The sequence below is a fragment of the Hyaena hyaena genome, unplaced genomic scaffold, assembly GCF_003009895.1.
Source record: "Hyaena hyaena isolate Hyena2069 unplaced genomic scaffold, ASM300989v1 scaffold_687, whole genome shotgun sequence".
NCBI lineage: Eukaryota > Metazoa > Chordata > Mammalia > Carnivora > Hyaenidae > Hyaena > Hyaena hyaena.
Window position 1 is genome coordinate 455205 of NW_024081320.1, and position 22120 is coordinate 477324.

The window sequence follows — 22120 nt, forward strand, 5'->3', positions numbered from 1 at the left end:
CCATAACTGGAGACCTGTATCTTTCACTCCTTGTTGCCCTTTCTGCCCATTCATTGCCACCCCCACCCCCTCCCTCTGGCAACCATCACTCTGTGTCAGGTGTAATTTTAAATCCTTTGCATTTACAAAAGAACATTTGACAGCTTTTCACTTTGTGTTCCTAGAACATCTCGCGTAACACATACCACATTTTGCACAGCGCTATAATTATTGGTAAATGTACCTTTTAGCATTTATATTTTACTGTCAGTGGTTTTAAAAGGGCTACCACATTTTAGACCTGTAGCCACACTCTTGCCACTTGACCCACAGTGTCAGCACAGTGTGTGGTACATAGAGAAGGCAAAAGATATTTATTGGAGCTGGAAATGTATTTTGAAGTTGACTGGTTAAATGCATTCTATCATTAGTGAGTCTTTTTTTATGAGTAATTTTCTTGTTATATGTGACTTAATGAGTCTTTAATGGCTTTTCTTGGTTTTTCTTCTCTATGTGTTTTTGAGGGCTTTGTTTCAGAAATGTCTTAAGTGGAAATCCCTTTTCTATGAAACTGATTGTTTTGGTAATTAATAACATATATTAGAAAACAAAATATCCCAGAAAGTTTCCTGTTTTTTTTCACTGTTAGTAGTAAACAGTAATAGTTTGGCTTTCTATAGGTTATGAGCAATCTTGTCTTTCAAATTATATATTAAAATTTATATAGTTTAGTTATTGCAATTTTATTATATATGCCTCCAAATTAGCACATTATTTTAGGGCTGTGAGTGAATGATAGGTGGGTAGTGCTCCTGGAAAGTGAGGACATGTTACTTTCTTTAAATAATAGCTTCTATTCTTCTTAATTTCTTTCCTCACCTCTGTTTACACAATAATCATGAAAACAAATTCCTATGCTCAAATACAATGCAAAATATCCTAATAGATGTGGTTTCATCATTATTATAAATAATATGCATTTTCTTATCTTTTCTATAAAGTAACATCCTCCCACTGTTTTATCGTCGTGGAAAGACATAACATATGAAATAAACTGTTCTGGTTTTCACTAACACCAGATTTCACAAGAGCAATACTCATATTTCACTATGAAAATAATTTTCCCTCTTCCTCCAAAGGATACCATGTTATAATTAGGCTGGTTTCCTTTTTAAACGTGTCTTCACTTTTCTCTTTGCCCCTTTACGTCTCATATATCCTGTTGTTGCAGTTTCTTCATTCTTCACTATCAAATAATATATTTAAGGGACGCCTTGGTGGGACAGTCAGTTAAGCACTTAACTGACTTCAGCTCAGGTCATGATCTTGAGGTTCGTGAGTTCAAGCCCCATGTCAGGCTCTGTGCTAATAGCTCAGAGCCTGGAGCCTGGTTGAAGTTCTGTGTCTCCCTCTCTCTCTGCCCCTCCCCCACTCATTCTCTCTCTCTCTCTCTCTCTCTCTCTCTCTCTCTCAAAAATAAGTAAACATTAAAGAAATAATAACATATTTAAGAAAGGCCTATATCTTTTTTGGAAACTTGCTGTATTGCCCCATTCATTTGATGATTAATACCCCTAATTATCCGGTTACATTTTCTTGTTTATTTCTACTATAGAAAGAGCAAAGAATACTGGTGTTGGGATCTGACATTTGGTTTGGAATTCATTTCTGATTTTCTTCTTCAGTAAACATGAGATGTTATTATCTGCTTTATAGACTTTCATGGAGAATTAAATCAAATAATTGTATAATATCCAGATCATTTCTTGATATATGATAGGCAGTAAAATAAATAATTAATAAAATAATTAATAATTAATTTTAATTAATTAAGTATAATACTTTATTCTTTTCTTCTTTATCTTGTGACTTCCTTTCCCGTGTTCTGTTTTTCCCATGAGTGTGAGTTGTGAGAAAAATTGATCTACTTCATCTGCATTCTCAGTATCTGCCAGGATTAGTATTTAGTATATATTTTTCAAGTAATGAATAAATAATTCACCTAGTGACTGTCCACAGTTATTTCCTGTGTCAAAGTGGTTCTGTGTATATTTATGTATGTGTTTGTGTGTTTCTTTGTGCATACATACATCTAGTGTCAAATTTTGATGCTGGTATATTCAATGGACTTAGAGGAAAGAAAAGACACAGTAACTCAGTGTTGAGAGTAGAGAAGTATTGTTGATGATGTGTCAGTCACTTTTAGTATCCTTCTTTGAGTGAATGTCCATTAATTATTACATGCGTGTTAAATAATGTCATTTAAAATTAGCAGTTTTTTTTTCAAAAGTTATGTTTTGAAAGCATTACACACATAGCAATTAAGAATAAGTTCTGAATGATTTCTTTGTCAGAGTGCAAATAGGAAAAGGAATGAAAATATTTCATGTTTCCTTTTCACATATTTCCTCTTTTATGTAAACCACTTTTTTCCTCATCAATCCTATTTGTCAAAGTAAAAGTATTATGAGACTGTCTATTGTGAGTTTCGTTTTCTTATGATGTGTCTGAGAGGTGAAACTTTTTTTTAATCTATTGTATTCACATATAGTGTTTTCGGTGTCTGTCTATACCATAGTGACTCAAAACATTTTTGAGCGAAATTATTGAATGCTTTTGCTTCTTAATACATACATGCTAATAGGATGAATAGGATAAAGTTGAAAACTAATGAGATGTATAATAATCGTTAATACGTAACACTTATGTGCGAGACACCATTCTGGGCAGTACAGTACCTATTTTTATGTATATAATTAAAGATTACAAATTTTAGCTCATTTAATGTTAATATAGGCATATGAAGCAAGTAATGTTACTCCCTCCACTAACCTAGGGAAGTGAGGCATTGAGAGTTTAAACGATTTGCTCAAGCAAGGTCACAGCACTGGAGCTAGTAATTGAAATTGGGCAGTCTTGCCCCAAAATCTATACACTTAATTGCCATGCTATAAATAACAATGCCAGGAATTCACATAAATCTGCGTAGTTTTGCCTTATAAGTAAGGCAAATATTTCAGAAAATTTTGGAATTTATTTTGTCAGAATGAGGTTTATTAATACAGTCTTCAGTAAACTATCTCTCTTTTATATAACCCTTTCTGGAAATTTTTAAAAATCATACTCAAAATATGAAATTGTCTTAAATATTGCATTTGAAATATTAACTCCTTTCCTGATAGAAATAAATTTCATTATATGGAGATTTCAATAGAGTTTTCTGAGAGAGAGAGAGAGAGAGAGAGAGAGAGAGAGAGTAAAAGGCAAACGACCCAGTTTGTACTGATTGATCACTTTTAAAGGTGCTGACTGTGAAAGACATCTTCAAAATTTGGGTCATGCTCTTTTGGTATTTTTACTTCTTAAGATAAATCTGTTCAGTTTTTAAGAGAAGACAGCTCTATCAGTTTGGTTCAGTAAAATAACTTTCTTAATGCTTAAAGTTTTTAATGTCTTCCATACATATTTAAAACTTTTAAGCAAGATTCCTCATCTTAAATTGCAAGATCCTAAAGAATCACCTCCATGTTTTATTTAGTGTCCTATCCTGTGCTCCTTGCCCAGTGCTTTGTATTTCCGTGGGTACCAGTAAGCCTCCTTTAAATGAATTAGCCATGTTTAAGCAAAATACTTAACATAAATCTAAGATGTTTATAGATTAACGTACAAAGATGTTTTGAAAATTAATAAAGTTAATATTTAGAATGATTTCTGAGTTGAATATCAGGACCTGAAATGAAAGTAAGACTCATACATTTAACTTTTGCTTGTTAACTTGTAGTATATGGTAATGAATGAAACTTATAGTAATGGTAATGAATGAATTTTTTGTTTTATTATTTTAATGTTAGTAAAAATTGTACTTGTGGATAATATAAGTCCCAACTCTATACATATTAACAAATTATATAAATCAATTGCTGACTTATTGACATAACATATTGATATTAATTTTTCTGGTGAGACTGAATTATTTCCTCAGTCAGTTTGGGAGCAGGGAAATAAACTCTGTGGTGATACATGCATAAATAATGTCCTGTAGGATACTTACTCATTTTTATATATGATGCCTTAATAAATTAAAATGAAGGGAGGGGGATATACAAATGTTCTAGTCAGCAAATGAACTCTCAAGAAATTAACATGAGAATATATGTATGTATTTGATAACCCATTTTGTTTTCTTGTTTGCAGGATTCGAATTTGGGATATTGGTGTTTCTGTTTTTGAGACTTTTTTTTTTTTTTGAGGGATATATATTTTTTAATCATCAGTCTTGGAATACAGAAGAGGAGGCAGAAATACACTTATTTTGTTTCACGATGAGAACACTCAATTTTGAGGCACTCCCACGCCCAAATACACAGCCATGTGGCCATCACAGCTACTCCTCTTCATGATGCTCATAGCACCAATCATTCAAGGTAAGACTTTTAATCAGATTTTTGTGTGAAGCTTCATGTTGTCTCTATTTGCACCAGGTCTTTTCTTGTAAATCTTTGCTCCATGATTTAGCAGCTTTTGGCTATGATGTATTAACAGAAGTAAGTTAAATTAAGAAGGCCATAATATGTCACAGAGCTGCAGTAAATACAGCTTTGAGTTTGATTTCTGAAAGTAGCTTTTGAAATGTATGTATAACCATTTTTTTGTTTTTTTAAAGAATTCTTGCATGTTTTACTATTTGTTTTTACCACACATGTGAAAAATCAGCTGAATTGTTAACTATATAATTTATTCTGAATTTTTTGGCCTTCATATTTTTGTAATTAAAATACTTTTTAATTTAATAAGTATGTAAAATTGAAAGAAAACACCCCAAAAATCTACTTTCCCCTACAAACTAATCATTTGTTTCTGAGTGTTTACTACTGTGTTCAGTCTTTAATACACAGAATGCAAATGAAACCTCTCATTTAGCCAAAAATTAGTTTTTCATATACCTTTTAATCCAAAGAAAGAAAAAAATACCCAAATGATATGAACATATGCTGAAAGGTAATTTAACTGGAAAAACTAATCGGCTTCTAAAAAACTGTATAATTTGTTCATTTAGACATTTTGGTATTCATAACACAAATATGATAGTTAAGAAATGATACATCATTGCAAATTTTATAAGAGATAAATTTTAATAAATGAGAGAAATTCTATACAACTTCTAAATTAATCGCTACAGTATAATGTGGTGTTTTATTAAAGACAGGAGAGTTAAGTGTACAACCATGTAGATTTAAATGATGTAAATTTATCAAAAGTTTCAAAAGGTTTCTTTAATCCATATACTGATGGAGAACTTGCATTCACATAGTTGAGTACATATAGCATTTTGTACACATAGGATAATAAAAGAATTATGTCCCTTCAAACAAGTGCTTTTCTAATTATCTGTATATTTAAAGATTATTCTAATTAGGTTTTTTGATGTTATAAAGATGCCTCACTCATAAGGTTATTTTGAGGATTAAATAAATGCGTATGTAGAGAATCTAGCAGTGAATGACAAATATTCAGTGTTTGAATATGTTATGAATTTTCTTCATCATAGTATCTGCCTCTCTAGTTTATTTTTGTTCTAATAAATTGTAACAACCAGAAATTAGCTAACGATGAGAGCTGTTTCATTTGATGTTGATAATCAGAAAAAATAAAAAATAAAACTCTTTCACTTTCTGTATATGTATATATAAAATTCATGTTTAAAAAGTCAGTCTAAAGTTCTACTTGGTAGGGGAAGGTAGATTAAAAATAGCAGAAACATGCATTTTAAGGGATTCTCTTTTCAGAGGTGAAATTTCTGGTCTCTAAAAAATGATAGCTACTATGTATTTCAGTTGGCCCCAAACGTGAGTGTGCCATAGATCACGGGGCTTGGATTCGGATCTGTATTATGCGTGTGCGCACACATGCATACACACAGACACACACACACACACACTCAACCTCTAAGTAACTTTGAAATGTATTTAAAAATCGTAATAGAGCAAATAGAAAATAGAAAATTGACCTGGTATAAAAAAATATGTTGGGCTAAAACTAAAGTAATCCTTTCCACTGTATGTGAACTACTTTATATTATCTTGACTTTGAACCATATTATGCTACACAATATAGGAGCTTTCTATTTATAAACTTTATCCTTATTACATTGAACAGGAATTATAAAACTTCACACCAGAAAAAATGCAAGTCAGTTTTGTCTGTCTTCTATAGAAGGCCTTCTCCACTGCTTTTGTGATGCCACTCCTGACTTGTACATAACGAGCTTCATAAGAATAGCCTTTTGGAACCCAGCTTGCTCATAGAGGAATGCTAATCTTCGAACATAGACTTTTTTTAAGAGTCCCTACCAATCCTGACTTAAAGGAATACCACGTAAATTGAGACATTAGACAGCTGAGTTAAAATGATATCATAGTTACAGAAGGACATACTCTTGTTTCTGAAACATCCCCTGGTAGCATCTCCTTGCCTACTGCTGTTGAGATGTTCAGCTTCATTTGCTACTCCCGACCATAGAGAATTAACTTATCTGGGTATGACCTGAATTGCTTTTTTCTCCAGAACAAATAATAATGATGGCTACTAATTTCACAGCCATAAACTTTAGATATATTGGTACAATTAATCCTCACAACATTATCATGGGTTTAATATTATTTACTATTACAGTAAAACCTTGGTTTGCAAGCATAATTCATCCTGGAAACATGTTTGTAATCCAAAGCACTCATATATCAAAGCAGATTTCAAGAACCATTGGCTCATGTGATCATGTGACATTGAACATCACATACTACTCGTATTGCAAGACATCACTCTTTTATCAAGTTAAAATTTATTAGAAACACTTGCTCATCTTGTGGAACATTCACAGAAAAAGTTATTTGCAATCCAAGGTTTTACTCTATTATCATTATCTTTTTTTTTTACACTAAAAGCATTGACGTACTGAGTGGTAAAGGAACTTGACTGAAGTCAAGCTATTATGAGACCTAGATGAGATCTAAAATGAAGGACCTGGCTTCTTGAGCTCTGGTCTTAACTGCTAATAGATAATTAATTACTACGAATACCATTCTTGCCTGCAAAACACCCCATCTCAACTCTTCTGGTCATTTGGGAGAAGGTGAGGCAGAAATACAGATGACCAGCCTCTTGTATGTTCTGGGCACAGACAGATGGAGCTTTGAAGTCTTACAGACCTGTGATGAAATTTCAGCTCTGCCAGTTACTAGTTCTGTAACTGTGTTACTTGGTAAACTAGTTGAAAAATATCCATCATCACCCATTGTGTGCCAGAAAACTGGTCTCACTTCTAAAGATATGGTAGTAAACAAAAGATTTTAATTTTTTCCTCAAGGAAATAACAATAACTTAAAATTTTTGTAAGCCTGCATTTTATCTGCAAGCATGAACATTTATTCCCTCAGAGTTATTTTAAGAAATAGAATAATATCTATGTATAGCTTCTAATGTAGTGCTTGGCATTGGTAAATCTCCCTTATATTTTATTTTTCTATTCTTAACTACCTTGCAATGAAGCTAGCACTCTGAGCATTAGATAAGGAGAATGCCAAATTATCTGGATTCTTACTGTGAGAATTGAAATACATTTTTTTCTACTTGAACCTCTTTTAAGTTTTTCCAATATAATCTTGATACTAGTTTCTAAACAGATTCTCAAGGCTTAGTATATAATTGTCTATATATAATAATGTATTATAGTATATAGTTGTATATATTTGCAGTGGTAGTAGTATATAACTGGTAATACATAATTGTCAGTGGTACATTTTGTGCCTGATTTCCACATGGGTAAAATTAGAAACTGGGCTAATGAATTAATTCTGAAAAATGTTTACATTAGTTGAATAATCTTCATATAACCCTAGAAAGTCTGGCCAGTGTTTAACATAGGAAAACAAAATTAATGAGTACACCCACACTGTATATGTGTATATACACAATGTTTAAGGTAGGAAATGTCTCTGGTACTGTGTTTATCTGTCCATATTTTATGTCTCTGTGTACCTCTGTATTTCTCTTTTTTCTGTTTTCCATGACTGTGCCCCTTTCCTGTACAGCCATAAACATTTATCTATAATGTAGTGAGTCCTGGCAGTAGTAAAAAGAAACCACTAAAGCAGATGGCCAGTTTTTTGCTGTTAACTAATGTAGTGTAGCATGAAGATAAAGGAATCTTTTTTTCTTTTTCTTGTTCTATTGATGTGGTTGCAAGCAAGGGACAGGGAGGGAATTGGAGAACAATAATCCAATAATAACCTGGGCACTAGAGCTTATTGTGATTGGCAGTAAAGGAATACCAACGTCAAGTATAATACATGAGCTAAGAGATCTAGTACCCAAGCCACAATGGATTGGGAGTTGGGAAGGTGGTTGGGTGCTCAGATATTTTAACCATATCTCTTCAATTAAATTGTACTTATAAACTGCATCACAATTGAAGAGGTAAAAAAAAGAAAAAAAAAGATAATTGGAACTTACTGTGGGTAAACGGGAACAACATATTTTATGGTACCTTTGCATACACAATGTGGTTTAAAAAAATTCTTCTCCAACCACCATATGCATATTTTTTGAACGCCTATTTTTTAAAATTGCATGTGTATTTATATATTTGTGGACTTTATAGGCTAACGTGTTTTTTATATTTTCAAGTAGTTAATTATAATAAACAGCTATTAGGGCCAAAACTGTTGATCATATCCATATATATTTAGTGCTATATGTTTTTATGTAATTTGCATTTTATTATTAATCTGATTTTTATAGTTATAATACTATTTAATGTATCAGTGATTTAAAATAATACACACTTTTTTTAACTTCTAATAAAATATGAACCTTGAGAAAATACAAAAATACATTTCACTACATAGCAACTTGCCACATAATTCTCTTTATGAAGTCATATTTTATTGATGGTGAAAAAGTCCGCTTGACTTCTAAGCTCTGCTTAACTTTGTTATTTTTAGAAATTAATCATCCTTGGAATGTTTATAATGTTTGCCAGCCTAGATAATTTGTAATACTCCCAGTAATACCACTATGTTTATGGTCAAATATGTTATACAGAAAAAGGCTTTGTCATGGTCATGATATACGAGGCTATTGTGAACACATCCAACACCATATGCATTACCCGCTTGGTACTGAATTTCAAAATATGTATTTTGTAAGTTAACTGCAATCTCTAATATCACAATATAAATCACAAATATGCATAGCTAATAGCTTTCTTTTGTAAGAATATGTTCAGAAACCTTTGCTACACACTCGGTATTCAGGTTAGCTATTGGAAAAGAACTTGCTTTTGCACTTGCAAAATGTGTTATATGTGAGTTATATTGTACTGATACTCAATGAGTAACATATTTACTTTTAGAGTGAAATAGCATTTTCTTATTTTCAGATTTTATGTCAGACTATTTGGAAGTGTCTAGGATGATATCTTATTTTTCTTTTATATTCTTGGTCTTGGGGTTGACTAAAACTGCAATAGGGTAGTTTTACTGTTGGTGTAGAGTGAATTAAAAAACAATTGGATTACATAACTCATAGATATCCATTTTACTCTTGTTTGCATTGCTAATTACTTTCATTCTCAATGTAAGAATAAGTGTTTTCACATGTATAATTTCATGTAAGTACCCATAATACATTTTTCATGCATTTACTTCCTTCATTCTGATTGCTAAATGATTCTTTAATGACCACTCAAAAAATTGAAACGCAGCAGTTGAAAGAGTCTCATTGATTTGTTATGTAAATAAGAGACAATATATTGTATTATAATCTATTTTAGTTTGGCAGTTTAGAATAAGACCTTGTTGGAAACTAGGGCTCATTCATTCTCTACTTGTTTTTGAGTTTTTAACTGATACATTGAAAACAAATAACTTACATTTTGTTAATAATTACATTTTTGCTTTATTTCTATACTTCCCTTATATTGTTATCATAGCAGATTTAGTTTCTTTAAATATAGAAAATTGTCTTCCTATAAAAAAAAAATCTATCTTAAATGAAAGATCTGACCAAATAAGCTTGGGTAGTTAAGAATTTGCCAGAAAACTATGCTAGTTGTGTTTACAGAAGTAATGGATACAAATCTTTGTATAAAATAGGCTCTCACAATAACAATTGTTAAGCTTTCAGTGTTTATTTCGTCTAAACATACTATAGTTTGTTGTGATTTGAATGCCCTGAAGTCAAGGTTATATATAGCTTACTGGTAAAGTACAAGCGCATAGTCTCATATATCTCTTTGTCATTACCAGTGTCACCTACTTTATTGTCAAAGTAACTCTTCTCATACAAATTTAACTCAGAAAGCAAAAATCCAATAATTCTATGACCCAATGGTAAAATAAATGTTTATTAGATTTTCCTTGTAGTCATGTATGCTTATACATTTTTTAAAAATTAGAATAATGTTAGAAATAAAATTTGTCTTTTATTTTGATTTAACCTTAAAATGTAGATATTTGTACTGTATTTAAATTTAAAAAAATATTATATCATATGTAGGAGCTATTGTTTACCCAACCATATATTGATATCTCCTCAACAGTGAAGGTCATTGACATATTGCCATTACAATTAGCACTATAAAGGAACATACCTGTACATAAAATTTGACTATATCTTTGTATCCCTAGAAGAAAATATCTTGAGAAATAGAAAGTGAAAAAAATGACTTCTTTTAAGGTTCATTAATAACTATCTTAAGTCAATGTTAATAAATTATCAATGCAACTTTGCTTGTTAATGCAGTTGTTTAAAGCAATTCCACAAGTTTTGGCTACTATAATAATGAGCAAAACATAAATGAGAGTAAATACTCAAATATTAAGATATTATTTGCAGGGGTATGATGATCTATTCAGTAAATTCTAAAAAGAAGAACTTTCTCAGAATGAATGAGAACATTTACAGTTCTGATATATGATATTTATATTCATACATGATTTGAGTCAAAGCAGCAGTGAAATGTATGAGTTACTTAGGAAATATCATAGGAGGAAATATATAGAACTTATGAGAAGAAATGTCTAAAACTTTCCTGGGAGTTATAAAAGAGAACATGCAACATACTTTGTTCCTGGATGACAAGACTGAGCACAACAATAGTAACAAATATTTCCAAGTTAATTTTTCATAGATTTTTGCACAATTACATTCAAAATACCAATATGAGCTTTTCTATGTAGAAATTCAACAGAATTGTTCTAAAATCTATATTGAAGGGGCGCCGGGGTGGCTCAGTTGGTTAAGCATCCAACTTCAGCTCAGTGTGATCTCGTGGTTTGTGGCTCTGTGCTGACAGCTCAGAGCCTGGAGCCTGCTTCAAGTTCTGTGCCTCCCTCTCTGTCTGCCCGTCCCCTGTTCACTCTCTGTCTCTCAAAAATAAATAAATATTTTTTTAAAAAATAAAATCTATATTGGATATTAAAGTTAAAAATCTAGTAAAAATGAAAATGGGATGGCACTTGCCTAATATATAAATACAATAATTAAATATATAAAATCTCAAAATTAGGCAAATGGATCAGCTGTAAAAATGAGATCCATACAATAACACTGCAGTTTATATGTCTGTGTAGCAGTGTGATATGAAGGACTCCTCAGAAAATCAATTGTCTAGAACTAAAGTAATCGAGTAGGGATGAAACTAATTGTGTACTTGTGCATGCGTGCGTGTGTGTGTGTTTCAAATGATATATGAAATCTGGAGGAAGTCCTCTTTGAGTTATCTACCTTAATCTCCTTTTTTGAACACTGTATTAAATAGTACAAAGCAGGCTGCAGTCACAGCAGATTCCTAAATTAATAATGGCTTCCAGAGAATATTTCCTTGTTCACCAAACATTCCAAAGAAGGTAAGTGTTTCTGATCAGGGCATGTGTATATGGTGAGAAATGGTGACAGATGTCATTTTTTTGCTCTCACAATTATACATAGAACCAGTCTAATGTCACGAAACTTCCAAAGTCATTCTGAGAGTCATTGCCTTTCTGGTCTTCAGGGAGGAACAAGGAGCACTGTGGAAATTTTAATGGAAAGTTTTTATGGATATGCTTGGAAGTAGTGCACATTACTTCAGCCTTCATTTCCATTAAATAAAATCCTGCCTGCATAGCTATACCCGTAAAGGGGTCTGAAAGGTGTAGTCCTCTTGAGATATAGGAAGCTATTTATAAAAGATACCATGTAGCTTTAAAAAAAGAAGAGTGGATCTAATGCACTAATATATTTTTTAAATGTGTAAGTGGAGGGGGGTGCCTAGGTGGCTTAGTCGGTTAAGCGTCCGACTTTCGCTTAGGTCATGATCTCGCGGTTCGTGGGTTCGAGCCCTGCGTCGGGCTCTGTGCTGACTGCCAGCTCAGAGCCTGGATCCTATTTCAGAGTCTGTGACTCCCTCTCTCTCCTACCCTCCCCTGCTCAAGCTGTCTCTCTCTCCTAGGAATAAATAAAACATTTAAAAAAAATGTATAAGTGGAGGGATTTTTTTACAGCTTTATTGAGATACATTTAATATATCATAAAACTCATCCATTTAAAGTATATGGTTCAGAGGATTTTATTGTATGCATAGTTGTGCAACCATCAACATGGTCAATTTTAAAACATCAGTTATCCAGAAAGAAACCCCATACCCGTTAGTGGTCACAGCTGGTTTCCCCTTTCCCAGTCCCTGGAAACCACTAATCTACTTGATATTTCTATGGATTGGCCTATTCTGGACTTTTTGTATAAGTAGAATTGTATCAATTTTTATCTTTTGTGACTTATTTCACTTAACATAGCATTTTTTAAGTTATGCTTATCATAGCATGTATCAGTAATTGATTCTTTTTCATTGCCAAATAATATTCCTTTGTGATAACATACTCCATCATATTTATCAGTTGATAGAAATTTGGGTCATTCCTACTTTTTGGCTATTCTGCATAATGCTGTTATGAAAATTCATGCATGAGTTTTTGCATGAACTTGTTTTTACTTCTCTTGGGTACACATAGGAGTGAAAATGCTGAGTCACATAATTGTATGTTTAGCATTCTGAATACTGCTAAACTGTTTTCCAGAGCAATTTCACAATTACACAATCCAAACAATATGAAGCTTCTCATTTCACCACATCCTCATTCACACTTGTTATTTTTTTTTTTTTCTCAAATGTTTTATTTCTGAGAGAGAGGCAGCGTGAGCAGGAGAGGGTCAGAGAGAGAGGGAGACACAGAATCTGAAACAGGCTCCAGGCTCTGAGCTGTCAGCACAGAGCCCGATGTGGGGCTCGAACCCACAAACCGTGAGATCATGACTTGAGCCGAAGTCGGACGCTCAACCAGCTGAGCCACCCAGGCGCCCCTCATTCACACTTGTTATTATTGGCTGCCATCTTTACTTCAGTCATCGTAGTGAAGATGAAGTTGTGTCTCATTGTAGTTTTGATTTGCATATCTTTAAGGCATAATGATGTTGAGCTTCTATTAATGTGCTCTTTGGTTATTTGTATATCTGATCTGGAGAAATATTTAATCATTTCTTAATAATTATTTTTTATTATTAAGTTCTGAGTGCTCTTTATAGAAATACCTTTTATTAGAAAAAACAGAATATTGTTAGAATATATTTAGATTGAAGAGTTCTTTTGACTGCATATTCGAAGAGAAGCTTTTTGCCTGGATTTACCCACTTAAATCTCATCTATTTTACATTCACTCAGAAATCATATACCATTTATCTAGCCTCATGCCTCCTCCCTTTTTACTTACATATTTAATTTCTAGAAGTAGTGCATTAATTCAGATTTTTATTATGACAAAAACTAGTAATTGACAGTGATTGAAATTTTACTCTAATATGTGAAATATATAGCAATGACTTCTATGCAAAACAAAGTAATTAATTGAATTCTTCTGGTACTATCCAATTACTCTTCTCTAAGAATATCATAAAGAACATTAGGCTTTAATCCTGGTGGCCAAAAGTGTTTCTGTTTTTGTTCTAATCTGAATTCTAGTCTTTCCATATTTCAGAAATACTCTTTAGTTATATATTTTTGTATTTTCACTCAAGTAATACTGCAAATATTGAATTTTCATTTCATTTCCATAGATACTTTTACTCCAGTATAGTCTGCAAACTACTGGATGCCTCTTAATCTCAAGAAAATTATGTAATGCATTATTCTATCAAATCTGCATATTGTATAATAATGACCTTTGGAGCCACTCACATCATAGCTTTACTTCTTTTAAGATTTATTTTTTAAAGTAATCTCCACACCCATTGTGGGGTTCAAACTCATGACCCTGAGATCAAGAGTCAGATTCTCTGTCAACTAGGCCAGGTTGGCACCTTCTAGACCCACTCACACTGCAGCTTTATAAAAGACGAGAATCAGAAGAAAACCTGAGATTTTATATGGCAAGAATCCTTGCAAATTTGCACTATTTAAGCATACTGAGTTTATCTGAAATATTACTATTTGAGAAAAAAAAAGATTATGGGGAAAGCTAAATAAAGATAATACATGATTTATAAAGGTTGCTATGGAACAGCTCCTGCAGTTTTAAGAAACGATGAATGGAGGAAGATGTCAACATATTTAGAATGTAATATTTATGTGAAGCCCAGAAAGTTAATTTTACAATATTGTCCAATTTAAGCTGCTTTTAGAATCCTAATTTGCATGCCCCTATTGAATGAAAAGAAAGATTTCAAACCTTAGAGTCTACTCCTAATTCTGTTACTTCCAAGGTACATGACCTGAACTAATGTGATTCAGTTTCCTTATTTGTTAAAGGGATAATTAGGCCTAACTTTGTTATAGTATGAGGATCAAGTAAAATAATGTATAGAAATGCCCTAACACAAAGCCTCACCATTTAATCCTAGGAGAATGTGGTCATTAAAACATACCTTTTGGAATTAGAACTTAAAAAAAAAATTACCAGGATAGTAAGCAAAATTTAAAACACAACACCATCTTGGGGTCACTTACTTTCCATAGTGTTTTTCAAAGACTGCATTGTGTATACTTAATCCCCAAATGTGACAGTTTCTCTAATTATGAGCCTACACATTTGTACACACATTCTATCATTATATTCAGGACTCACCCACTGGACTGTAACTAAGTCTTTAATGAGTTACTAATGAACATCTTAAGCTTAGATCAGCATGTAAAAAAAATGTTAAAGAGTGTTGAAAAGCTATTCAAAGTGCAAGCCTGTTGCTTTTAATTAGACTATAAGCCCAATAAAAAGTCCTGTCTACACTATTCATCCAAGGTTTAAAGAAACTGAATAGTGAGTGACAGATATACTCTGACTTTGGTATTATTAGTTTAATGCTAAAGGAGATAAGTACAATGAGCTAAATGAGAGAAATTATTATCCTAATTAAATGCAAAGGTAAAAATAATCTGCAAAAAAATCAAAATGGCATTTTGCAGAGATCAATTTTTTTCTCCCCTGCACTCAGATGACTTTGAAACATTATTTTTGTTGCTGTATTAGAGGATAACAGATGATGCGATGAACAAAATATGATCGTGTAGATTAGATCATGTAGTTGACAAAAAAACAACCTTCCCCCTCCCCCCACAAAAAAACAGTCATATGTTTATAAAAAAAATGGACAGTTGGCTTTCACCTATTACTGCTTCTCTCCAAGCTGTTGGAGGTACCATGAAAGTAGTAATCATAGACACAACCTGAATTAGATCAGGACTTTTCTGTAGCTCTTGTTACAAATCAACAATGGTGGCAACTATTTAGCAGTGATCCTTTCTTTTCCCTTTTGATAGTGATGTTGGTGAAACCATGCAAACTTTAAGGGCACATGATTTAATAATGAAGACAGATGATACATAAAATTCAAAGCAGCCAGCTAGTATGATGCTGTCCCTCTGGGAAATGCTGCACATAGGCCTAAAAGGAAGCCTTTTAAATTAGTCACAATAGCTCAGGACAGTGGGAATAGCTGTGATAGCCTACATGTTTTACAGGTTACAGGCTATTGTTAGGACAAAGATTGGATGTCATGCCTCTGCACTGAGATAAAAACCACTGTGTCAATTTTTAAGAGTAGTTGTCCAATAATAATCATACTCTATGTATACACAACCAGCATAATATAATAGATCATTTTAACATGTCAGCCTGTTACTGTATCTGCTTTCTTGTTAACCAGAATTTAGATACTCATTTTGTGTGTGTGTTGAGAAGGGGTGGTGGGGGTCAAAACCTCTTACCACCAGAAAAAAAAAAAATAGATATAACTTTTTCATTCCTATCAAGCATCTTCAGAGATACCAGTTATGATTAACGTAAGAGACAGAACTCACTAACAAGATAGAGTTCTGTCAAAATAGATGTGGTTTTTACTGGTTTTTCCCACACATCAAGTATAATTGGCACTGTGATTCAGGGAAAGTGCCTCATTACTATCATTATAAAGGTTTTTAAGGAAATTATTTATTTTACAACATTCTGAAAAAATTGCTACCATACCAATAAAATTTTAGTATACGTTAACAGGGAAGTAGACACAAGGAAATTAAAAGAAAATCAGTATTTTCCAAATTATAAATTCCAGAGTTTTATTTTTGTTGCCATGAATTTAAATCCATTTGCATTATGTTTACAAAAAAGCAGATATTTTTAGTCAGGAAAGAAAATGTATTGGCTCTCACTCCTCTGATGAATAAGATATATAATATGCACTTCATTCAATTTGAATGAAAATAATGTCTTCCTGTCAGAAGCTGAATTTTTTAAATAGATTCATATTAGCGGAAACTTTATGCTTACTCATTTCAACAAATATTTGAGGTATTTGCAATTACAGTATTACATTATTACAGTATTACAATCTAGGCGGCTGTTCTAATAAACAAACCACTATTTTTCCCTCTGTTTTTAGCTTTTTTCATAACCAAGCATTTGACTTTTCCACTATTCTCAGAATATTGTCCAGCTTTTATATCATGATTGATTGTCAGTGCTGGTGACAGTTTAGCCAGAAGATGTTTTATTTTACTGTAACAAGCTATGTTGTAGAGAAAAATAGTAAGGACCCCAGTTTGGAGGGAAATTGCTTACCCACATAGAGCATACCAATGCTTTGTGAAGCATTTTGGTCTAGAGAAGTCTATTGAGTTAAATTGAGTAATATCCAGGTATACTATGAAAGTTGCTTCATCATGCACAGGTGGGTAATTTATCACTAGAGAACCATTTTCTTACGAGACCCAGAACTGGAAGATTTTTCTCTGTGTTAGAACCTCCATGTTGTAATTTCTACCTGGTGGCTTCCTTGTCAGGTGCTTGAATTGAAACTTTTATGACTATTGTTAGAGATTACAACCCAGCCTATAAAGAAATTATGCGGCTGTCACATATGCCTTAGGGAGAAATCAAGAAAGAAGTAATCTTTTTATATGGCCAAAATGAAGGTACTGAGGGAAAGGTAGAGTCTTTCAGTATGCATAAGGAAGCAGAATTGGAAAAATGCCTTTACCGACAAGGAAAGAAATGAAAGCAATAGTCGGCTTGTCTGTCTCTCCCTCTCTCTCTTTCTCTCTCTTCCTCTCTGATCCCTCCCTTCCCCAACTTTCTTACCCCTCCTTCTTTCCCTCTCCCTCTCCCCCTATTATGTATGTTGCACTGAATTTGGATTAGACATTCCTTATCACTCAACGATTTGCTATAAGTATTTCAGTATAAATTCTAACATTTACATAGCACTCTGCAGTTAGCTGAGCACTTTTGCACAGAGTAGCTCCGTGACTACTTATAGCCATCCAGTGAGTCACAGGTAGTAGTATCAGTAATAAGATGAAAAAATAGATCCAGAGCCATCAATCTAATGATGCAGTGACATTTCAAATACTTGTTAGAAGAGAAACTCAAAAATCTCTTATACATCTCATGGTGGCTTTTTCCAAAGACATTTTATAACCTACTGAGCATTTGCCTTACTTCATAGAACTATGATTTAAATGAGAAATAAACCAACCTAAACAACTTATGGAAGAATGAGCTAGAATATTGCAAAACAGGTAAAATGCTTAAGTTTCATTTAAGGAAGAAAACAATATTGTGCTTATGTAAACCTAAAGATAATAGTGAAAGGTAAAGTTGAACAGTGGGTTAGGGTCGTAGTTGTAATTATAATACATTTTAAACTCTTATGAGGCCTATAATCAGCTCATTATTTTAAAAATATGGTAAAATATTACTCCCAAACAGAAATAACTTGTGAGAAAAATCCTTAGTATGTGAAAGTGAAATCACTTGTAATTCTGATAAATATGCTCTGGTAGGGTTTTGTTAGCATTTCCTCACCATAGAAATATGGCATTATAGTTCATGGTTTTGTCTAGATCCCATGGTCATTATTATGATCAATAGAAGTATAGAGAAAGAAGCTGATTAATTGACTAAATTACAAAACTATTCATATGAGGAGAACAAGAAAACAGAAACAGTTGAAATTGATTAGAAACAATTTTTATTTAGTATGTTTTATTATTTATAAGTTAATATTGGTCTCAGAAAGTATATCTCATTAAAATATAATTTTTATATGTATTTCAATTTCAAGCTCCCCAGATAAGACAAAAATTCTGGTACTGCCATCATATATACTTTACATCTGAGGTGCTCATTATTTTTCCTTTTTTTTACTTCTGGCCTTAGATTTACCCTGAAATATAATTGAGGAGCTTTGATGCTGTGATGGCTTTTGATATTTGGAGACTAACATAAACATGGGAGAAATATTTTGATCATTTCAGTAAATTGTGAAATATCTTCATATTTTATGCCTGTCCACTAGGAAAGCAAAATCAAAGTGTTTACATAGTAAAAATCTGAGTATGAATTGATTATGTAGACAATTTGGATATGGCAATGACTCGTATTTCTTATGAATATTAAATATTTATGATTAAAGCAATTAAAATTTGTAAAATATTAGTGAATCTGTCTGTTTTAGAAATATGAAGTCTTGGGACATCTGGGTGGCTCAGTTGGTTAAGTATCCAACTTCAGCTTGGATCATGGGTTCATGGGTTCAAGCCCCACATTGGGCTCTGTGCTGACAGCTCAGAGCCTGGAGCCTGCTTTGGATTCTGGGTCTCCCTCTTTCTCTGTTCCTCCCTCATCTGTGCTCTGTCTGTCTCTCTCTCAAAAATAAATAAACATTAAAAAATTTAAATATATGAAGTCTTAATCAGATACACAGTTTCTAAAGGAGAAGATGAAGTGTCTCCTTCTCTCTGAGGAAGGTTAGAAAGAAAGAACAAGGTATGATGGCCTTATCATTACCTCCTGCCACCAAACCAGAATTACCTTTGAGACATCTTTGCATACATACAACAGAGTTTAAAAATGTGGTCTCAAATGGAGATGGGAGGGGAATAGTGTGAGAGGGAGGTGTGTGTGTGCTTCTCAATTATCTTTCCCCTTATTAATCTGGAGAAAAGAAGAGACATTTAGAATGTGAAGTTTCTTTTCAACTATACTTGAAGACAAGTACCTTCCAGGAACAGCTAGTTATGTTTTTGCACAGTCATTTATGTAGAATTTAGACAAGTGTCTGGAGAATGCCAGGGTATAGATATTGCCTTTCTTGACAGAGGAAGAGCGTACTGCTTCAGATAGAATTGGGTGTCCCAAGGACAGTCTGAGCTTCAGATCACTGCCTCCTCACATGAAAATTGGGCATTTTTTTAATGCAGGAATGCTCCAAGGGTTATTAGCTAGCATTTGATTTGGATGATTCTTTCCAGACTTCAAATTCTGTGCTTCTAATGGAATACCAGACTTATAAACTGTGATGTTTATCTCAGAGACTTATTTTTATAATAGCTTCAGAAAGACAAATTAGATTTATATTTATAACTCAAATAAATATTTCCCCAGAAGTCATACAATATTTTAACCGTAACATATACAATACTTTTAAAACAAAAGTTCAGATTTGGCTGTATTCTGTTAGCCTTTGTCCGTGTGGGCAGTGTATAATCGCCACTTTACTTTTGCTGCAGTGATTGGTGATGCTGGATTCCTTTTATAGAAGGAAGTTAAAGGAAAGTCAGAGCTACAGACATATAAGATACTCAGTTTCATAGAACAAAGTAGAGCCTAATTTCCTTCAACTTAACAAAGTCAAATAAACTTTCCAATATTTTGTATTCCTCAGTCTCACTCCTAGCTTTTGCTCTCTAGTGAGTTAGAGAATATTCCTATTTCTTGTTTAAGTGTATATTCTTTCCTTTAATACAGATCATATTATATTATTCAGCTGATGATGATTCCACCTTTTATGCATGTTAAATCATGTGTTATTCTCTATTTACACTAGAGATTGACCTTTTTTGAAATAATCTCTAGTTCAGTAGAGGTTATTATTCCCAAGTCTTTTTCCCTAGCCTGCCTTATTCTTCCTTCCCAGGAACTTCATTCAGTATGAGCTCATAATCTGGGTGTGGCTTACCTCTCTGATCTCATTCCAGATTATTCTTCTCCCAGCCCACTGTGCATAGATTCATTGACCATTGTGCTGTTCCTTGAATAAACTGTGGTGGTTCCAACTTGAGGAATTACAATAGCCTGGAATGTTCTTTACTCCTAATTGTGTTGTGACTAACAAATTCCAATCTCATTGAGATCTCAGTTTAAACTTTACTCCCACAGATAAATCGTCCATAAAAACCTAAGCGGAGTAGCCTTTACATATTTTCCTATTTAAACTTTCTGTAGATTGCTTATATTTATAGAGCACTTAAAAAATTGCTTCTGTTTGTCTATGCTCTTTCTCCTATACCAGAATGGATGATTCATTAAAATAGGTACATGGTCTGTTTTGCTCACCAATATCTCCAGCACCTAGAAGAAGACCTGGCACGTAATGCAAACTTAATAAATTTTGTTGAATGAACAAATAAGTGCATGTTAAATTGGCTGAGGGTGAACTCTTTCAACTCTATTATAACCAAAGCTTTTAGGAAAGTGTAGGTTTATCACCTTCCGTTCATTTCCTTCCATAATACAGTTTATAGAGATTTAGGGGAAACATGCCTGTATGTATTCATGTAAAAATTAATTAAAAATTAGTCACATTTTGGGCAATGAGGGGAGGGATATTTAGAAGTCAAAAGATCAGAAAAAAACATCATTGGCGTTAACCATTAAAGGGGGGATTTTGATTTTGATTTTCACAACTTTTTTGGTCTTGAAACTTGTTTCCTTCTTTGATACCTTTTTCATTTACACGATCTATCAAAATAGTATTGAGATTACCTTTTGCCCAGCTAATTTAGTACTCATCTATTATAATGAGTATAAATAAAAGGGCAATGCTAAACTTTGTTGTATTTGAGACTACTTATATTCTAAACTTTTTTTTTTATCATCATAGATGGATTGTTTGACAAATTTCTTAATATCATTTTTGTTTTCTGTAAGGGCTATCTGGTTTCTTGTGATTTGGGAGAGAACATGTATTTCATTCTTTTTTTTTTTTTTTATTTCTAGGAGAGAGAGAGAGACAGCGTGAGCAGGGGAGGGTCAGAGAGAGAGGGAGACACAGACTCTGAAACAGGCTCCAGGCTCTGAGCTGGCAGTCAGCACAGAGCCCGACCATGTATTTCATTCTTAATTTGCAAGTTTTATATGTCAAGAAAGTATAGTTCCACTTTATAAACTTACAGTGTTAGAAAGAGGATCATAAAATTTTCTTGCATTATTGAATTTCCTAGTTTCTCTCCTGACTGCTAAATGGTAGCCATATAGCTTTATAAATGTTTTTTAAATATGCATGTATGTTAAAAATAATTGTGTAAAACAAAATCTTTTTCCTGTATTTTCCTTTCTGTTAGTAGGGGCATTTATTATTATTATTCATGTTTACAACGCTAGTTGCAATTAGTGTAGAAAAATGTGTATCTCCTGTACCAATTCACCAGCAAAATAAAATCCTGTACTTAAATAGCTCTGCTCCTCATAGCATACAGTGTATGAGTGTTTTGTGAATTATTAAAAAATCATATGTTTACCATTTTATTTTTTCATTATTGTCTTGGTCTTCCATATTG

The 22120-nt window shown here is 32.9% G+C and overlaps 1 protein-coding gene across 1 annotated transcript in view; it reads left to right on the top strand.

Annotated features, from left to right (window-relative positions):
• The first annotated feature begins 4244 nt into the window (after positions 1-4244).
• ADGRL3 (adhesion G protein-coupled receptor L3) overlaps positions 4245-22120 on the top strand; it is a 516039-nt gene continuing 498163 nt past the window's right edge. Inside the window, exon 1 of the mRNA XM_039217419.1 lies at positions 4245-4403. Coding sequence (XP_039073350.1) covers positions 4349-4403 — 55 coding nt within the window. The 5' untranslated portion in view covers positions 4245-4348. The remainder of the gene's footprint in view (positions 4404-22120) is intronic.